General features: G+C 33.7%; 1 protein-coding gene across 1 annotated transcript; it reads right to left on the reverse strand.

The window, feature by feature from the left end:
* Window positions 1–1,389: 1,389 nt before the first annotated feature.
* On the reverse strand, window positions 1,390–2,411 carry Tsp_10126 (hypothetical protein). The gene is made up of 4 exons (XM_003373238.1): window positions 2,403–2,411; window positions 1,838–1,908; window positions 1,691–1,805; window positions 1,390–1,512 (listed from the first exon to the last, which is right to left on the reverse strand). The coding sequence occupies exons 1-4, from the start codon at window positions 2,409–2,411 to the stop codon at window positions 1,390–1,392; spliced, it is 318 nt and encodes a 105-aa protein (XP_003373286.1).
* Between the last annotated feature and the right edge of the window lie 4,303 nt (window positions 2,412–6,714).

The raw sequence follows: 6,714 nt of genomic DNA on the forward strand, positions 1-6,714 counted from the left end.
CAAGACATTTGTTTGGGTGCCCTTTAACAACACGTCACATTGGGGCAGGTCCTTTGGCAAACTCATGGTGAAGCTCTCGAGGGCATCTTGGAGAATTCGCATATTTAAAATGAGCGTATTCCACCTGATGGGGTTGACTGATAAAGAAAAGCGAAAATACGATAAAACTGAAGTGTATCAGAAATAGTAGTAGTAGTAGTAGTAGTAGTAGTAGTAGTAGTAGTAGTAGTCATAGTAGTAGTAGTAGTAGTAGTAGAGAAAACGAATCTTAAACAATCCCTCTGATTGTTAGAGTTGTTTTAATTAATGGATAGAGAGTGTCGTTTTCTTGGTCAAGCAGGTGGAACGAAGCGAATGCAGAATGGCTTGGCGTGACCTGCATTTATCCCCCTGTTGGTATAGATAAAAAAGCGTCATTGGTCAATTCACCAATCTGTCTTCTGCGCTGGCGCTAATGGATTTTCATCATAAAGCCCGTGGCGTTTCCTACAGGAAAAAATATAGACCATGCAAAATCAATAATACTACCTGGCTGGTAATTGTCGTTGTTTCTCAATTATACCCAAATTTAATCAATCGATGCACCGTAAACTGGCATACACACATCAACGATCTTTCTGTATACAAAATTCAGGCAAACTCAACTGAAATATGCAAAATATTGGCTTTGTTTCCAGTCTTCAGTGAAATTCTGTGATTAGACAAATTATTCAAGCATTAATCTGGATCTTTTCAAACTACAAGAAAAAACAAAAACTCAAATGGTGTTTGATTTGACGACAAAAGCACAAGGAAAAATGAATTACACAAACCGTTTAAAGTGGCCTAAACAGATATGAATAAGATGTTGACGTGCAAATGATGCAAATGAGAAGATCATGTCCAAATACAGTGTGTGGGTTGTATGTGGTGAACAAAAAATGAAAGTGAACAACAATCAAAGCCAACAAATATCGATCAAGTTAACAAATTGATAAGATGGAAATGACAGAAAATAGAAAAAAGAAACTACACGCAAAGCAGTCGTCACTATATACTACATTAAAGTATTGTGTGTAAACCGGACAATTTTGCGCGAGGAAATAAATCAAATCCTTGACTTCAATTATTTATCCAGATTACACTAGCAAAGGTTTTTGGTGCAATAAAAAATATTAAAGTATTGTTCATTAAAAAAACACCCTGGTGTTTACGAATTATTTCAACGCATGCTTTGCTAGAAAAGCATGATTATTAATCTAACAACAAACTGCACACAGCTCAGCTCAGCAGAAGAAAGAAAAATTGCAAAGCTAAAAGTAAACAAAGGCGTGTTTAACATTCTGCTTATCAGCTTTCATAAATGATCTACTGTAACGATAAGAGTGAACAAGATGCGAGAGGAAACGCTCAAAAGCAAGTAACAACACATGCTTGAACCACACGATGCACATTAGCAACAGTGGAAGAATAAATGTTTTTTTCCAAGTGCAGTAAATTTAAGCCATTTTCCTCACTACCCAACAACAGTTGCTCATCAAATAATAATAATAATAATAATGCTAACTTATTGCCAACAAAGCTGTTAACAAGATTAAAAAAAAATTTTTTTTTTAGACTGAGATTTTCGTGTACTAAAAAACTTTGTTGAATAATAAAAGTGGTATTGTTACAGTATTGCAATATTTGCAAATTTATTCAAATAACTTACTGACATTTGGAGGAAAAGTTTCAAATTTATTTGCCTAAATTGAAGAAAAGTCCAAACGCTGAAACACAGATGCGCCTGTTGGTTGAGATATGGAGCTTGTAGAGAAAGCCACCTGCTAATAATAATAATAATAATAACAAAACCAACTTGGCAAACTGATCAGCAGCAGCAGCAGCAGCAGCAGCAGCAGCAGCAAATGAACAGCAATAGCGATCAAGCTGACTAACATGAAAAAGCTTTCATTTTATGACGTAATTTAAAGAAGATTTATTATTTCACAACTTTCTGTAATAATCATCAAAGCTATCCTAATATAATATAAAGTGGATCAAATGAAGCGTTAATTCAATTGCACTCGAGAAGAAAAGCAAAAGAAGGAATGCTTTTAATCGCTTTTGAAAATAAAAGTTGTAAATTTGATTTTCAAAATGTTACTTTTTATTTGTAGCACAAAATTTTTACTGAATACTGAATTGAATTTATTAAAGCAAAACAAAAAAATAAAAATAATGTGAAAAAGCATCATGAATTCTTATATACAATAATACATCAAGGGTGGATAAAATCTGCATTTTTTAATTGTAAATTTTGTTTTTATTTTTTTGAAACAAACTGTACAAAACTCTCATTTGGAATAAAATGTAACAACAACAAAATGCTTTTCTTTTTTTTCTTACTTAATTTTGCATGAAATGCAAGTCAAGCTACTTACGTAGGACATTATTCATAAACTGAAATTTGCATGCCAAAATTGACTAAAATGCCAAAGGAGAAATTAGCACCAACGCAACACACACAGTCCTACCAACTAGCTAACTAACCAACCGACTTCTCTGATGAATATTTTTCCTTTTCTCTGGTCAATATTTACAAATAAAAAAAATATTCAAATTACGTAGGATGTTCAAAAAATAAAATTAAAATGCAAAATAAAGCAACGTATTTCTCACAGGTTGCTTGTTAAGAGAAGTTAATCAATTGCACGACGAATGCAAACATTTTGCAAGAAGGTGGAAGAAACGTTCAGAAAGCAAAGGTCAACTTTTCAATAATGAAAAAGTGGGTGTGTCAAAGAAATAACAATGCATAATAATAATAATGATAGTAATAATAAACGTACGTATTTGAAAACAATTTTCAACCATTGTAAATAGTGCGTACTTTGACGCTGCAAGGCACCAAGTTGGTGTATTGAACAAAAATTGAAAGTTTAATGTTAAAGCGTATATATATATATATATATATATATGTGTGTGTGTGTGTGTGTATGTATATCAATTGAATTTATCCAACTGGTTAGACAAACAGACAGACAGACAGACAGACAGACAGACAGAGAGAAAGAGTTAGAGAACAACTGACACCATTTTTAACTGAATCTGCATTTGAAAAATCTAATCAAGCATAGTGCAATTAATCTCAAATCTACTTGCAGCCAAAACAGAAACAAGAAAAAAAAGAAATGCAGTTTTTAGCGGATGATAAATTTCGCAAGAAATTGCAAAAACACCAAGCGCGCGCAAAGCATGGCAGCCTTTTGCAAGCTTCATCTTGGGGATGATGGTCAAAAGCTAGCTAGCTGGGTTCTCGATTAGACGCGCCAACCAGATGGCTTTAACGATCATAGCGAACAACGAGTCGTGTTTACGAACAATATAAATGGCACATGCTTGAAAACATGTCGACAAGCTGTTTCGATGGCACAAATCACACTAATCTTGATCTACACGCAGCAAACCCTATTTCACACCAGGGAAAGATGTAAGCGATTTTTCTGTGTCCGGGACTAATTCCTCCCGCAGGGTTAATCTCCGCATATCCCCTCCCCACTCCCCTATTTCGTGTCGATCATGGTTTGTTTAAACTCATTCACAACAGGTGGTTGATTATTATAGCATCAGATTTATTAAAACTACAACTTTCAAAAGCAACAATTTAAAAATTCTCACTGCTTATTTTCATGTGTGCGCGTGTTTCTTCTTTTCTCAAATCGACGGGCTTTGAACAAAATAAAAAAATATAACAATGCTGAGTTGGAAAAAAGAATTTTTCCAAAGCATGCCTCGAAAAATGAAAACACCTCATACACACCCCATTTGCCAAATGGACAACAATATATATATATATATATATATATATGTAATAATGGAGATGGTTCGATTAGTTGACCCGCACCCACCGGCGTTGGAACCAGAGCACAAAAGCAGCAAAAATGACCGCTGAACAAAAATAAAAAGTCAAGGGCACGCGGAATGCTGAAAGCATACACAAAAGTGAAAAGCAGCCACGCAGAAAATTAGCTGTTAACGAAACTGAAACATACTGGCCTGCTTTAGAAAATCGGCTTTATTTCTTATTTTCTGTTTTTTTGTCGAGGGAGGGGGGAAGGCCAAGAATGAAAATACTTGACATTCAGTTTTGATAGGTTCATTGGAAAGCACCATTATTGATTGTACTCTTAATTATTTAGTATTGTTTTTCAAGAAACTTGAAAGACTTGTTCAAAAAAAAATACCGTATTTCTATTTCATATACGTTTTTCTAAAAATTATAATAAGATGGATTTGTTCAGAGCGGTGAAATAAACATGTTAAATGGAAAATAATTTAATTGAATACAGATCAAAGGAAAGAAGCAGATGTGACATGCAATTTGTTGAATTGATCTTATCAAAGTCGGAACATTTTCACAACCGCCTTATCAGATAAATTACACGCATTTAAAATTGCAAAAAATCAAAACAGATACTAATTGAAAAGTTTTGACAATTGACAATTAAACCAAATATTTAAATTCGATCGTATACTTTATCAAACAAAAATGAAACATTAAACGTAAAAATTTTAAACTTTTTTTTACGCAACAGCATAAAAAGTAATAAAAGAAAAAACATATATTTTCTTGATGTTCAATAGCTTATAACTTACTTGAAACATTATTGCACATGTTGAAGACAGTTTTTTTATCGTTTGAAAATAATAATACACACTGTCTAGATGTGGGAGAAGTGGGCTGACGTTCGACACATCTTATTGAAATACAAAATTCTACAGTATGGAATTTCGTTATATCACAGATGAACTGTAAACGAGGAAATAAAAATACAAACGATGTGATGAAATAGGGGGAAAAAAACATGAAACAAACTAAATGAACACGAGCAACACCAACAACAGCTACAAGTGCAAATAACAAAATGTGGATGAATCAGTCTCTGTGATATTATATTGTGCTGTATTGCGTGTCAATAAAAACAAGTGGATTGGATGTAGATGCAGCTAGCTAGCTAGCTAGCCAGTCAAACAGGTCAAAGTTTTCAACACGTACGTAGTATTCATTGGATAAATAAAATATTTCTGATCAACGAGAGCTTACTTGAAGTGGGATAGATATTTTCACTGACCAAAGTGGCAAAAGGTCGCAAACAGGAAGCGGCTTTTTCTCACTGGCAAAGAAAAACCGAACCGAATTGAACGCAACCAACAATCAGCCTTCTCCCCCCCCCCCCCCTTCCCTGTATCCAACAGAGATGACAAATCACATGCCGCCGGATACATTAATCCCTCTTCCTGCTTCGGTTTCTTCAAAACAACAATTTTGACAGATAAAATGAGGCTGTGTCAATATCCGCCCTATTGAATAATCATTCGCTTTTCAAGTAGTCAGTGGCGGTAAAGGATAATATCAAACAAGGGTCGGGTCATATCTGCTATTACAAAAAGAAGACAAAGAAAAAAGCCTGGTCGTAGAATTTCTTGTCGATTGGTAATTTCCACTGAATTTACCTAATGAATGAAGCTGCTGCTTTTATATTGGCGAGCAAGTTTGTCAAGGTTAACAGAACAAGCTGCTAAAAATGTGCCGCCAGACAGTTCACAACTTGATCAAACACACACACAACATATATATATATATATATATATATATATATATATATATATGTATGTATAATGCATAAAAGATGCAAAGACAAAATTAATTGTCTGCTTTTCAATTATTTGCTTCAAGCTTGAGAAAGCAGCTTTGATCCAACGCGCCAAGTCGACTTGCAACAAAGTTCGGCGGCTTTGATGATAAAGAATTGAACACTTGTCAACGGCAAGCATCTGTTCATTATTTGTATACTGAGTGCTTTTTGTTAGCATTTTTTTTCTTTTGAAAACAGAAAAGAAAATATCTTTTAATGCAAATTTTTCATTTCATTCAACTCTACTGTTCGGGGAACAATTACGAGATGAAGACAAAACAAAGAAAAACCATTGATCTACACTTTACAGATTTAAAATAATTGATCATTGTTAATGTATGTTTTTTTCCCCCAAATGCTTCATTTGTATATATTTCAACAACAGTTGAACAAGGAATAAGTTACTATTTCTCTTTTTTATATTGAATAGAAATTTGAATTCAAATCGACAATTGGAATTATTCAGATGAAAACAAATGAATCAATCGACTGGTACAGATAGTGTTCTTGTGGATTAATTATAATTTGAACAGAAGATTTTGATTAGTGTTATACTTTTTACAATATACCCAACAATATTATCTTGTGAGAACAAGAAAAGATTTAAATATGTAAAAAGGGAAAATTGAAAGCAAGTGAATTTTTAAAAAGACAAAAAAAAATCAAAGTTCACTTACCAAACAGTTTTTTCATACTTTCAATAATGGATGATGATGATGATGATATTGATGATGTCCTGCTTTGAACTGCCAAAACAGACGACAAGCTGTGTATTAATGTAAAGAAGCCTCTTCAGATGGTGATGATGAAAGTTTGACAAAATTTGGATCCAATTTTTGAACACTTCCAAGCAATAGAAGCAGAATTGTTGAAACCAGTTTGGAAAACAACAGCTTCAGCGACATTAAATGGTCCCATGGTGGAATAGATTTGATCAGAAGAGGAGAGAGAAAAAGAGAATATGCTCGTGTAAAGCGAACGCTTTTCACATGTCCAACAAGGAGTACGCGTGTCAGTTTTGTAGGCTCATCTGGAAACTTTTCATTCTGTTCGCTAT

The sequence above is a fragment of the Trichinella spiralis genome (genome assembly GCF_000181795.1).
Source record: "Trichinella spiralis strain ISS 195 chromosome Unknown Scfld6, whole genome shotgun sequence".
NCBI classification, from domain to species: Eukaryota; Metazoa; Nematoda; class Enoplea; order Trichinellida; family Trichinellidae; genus Trichinella; species Trichinella spiralis.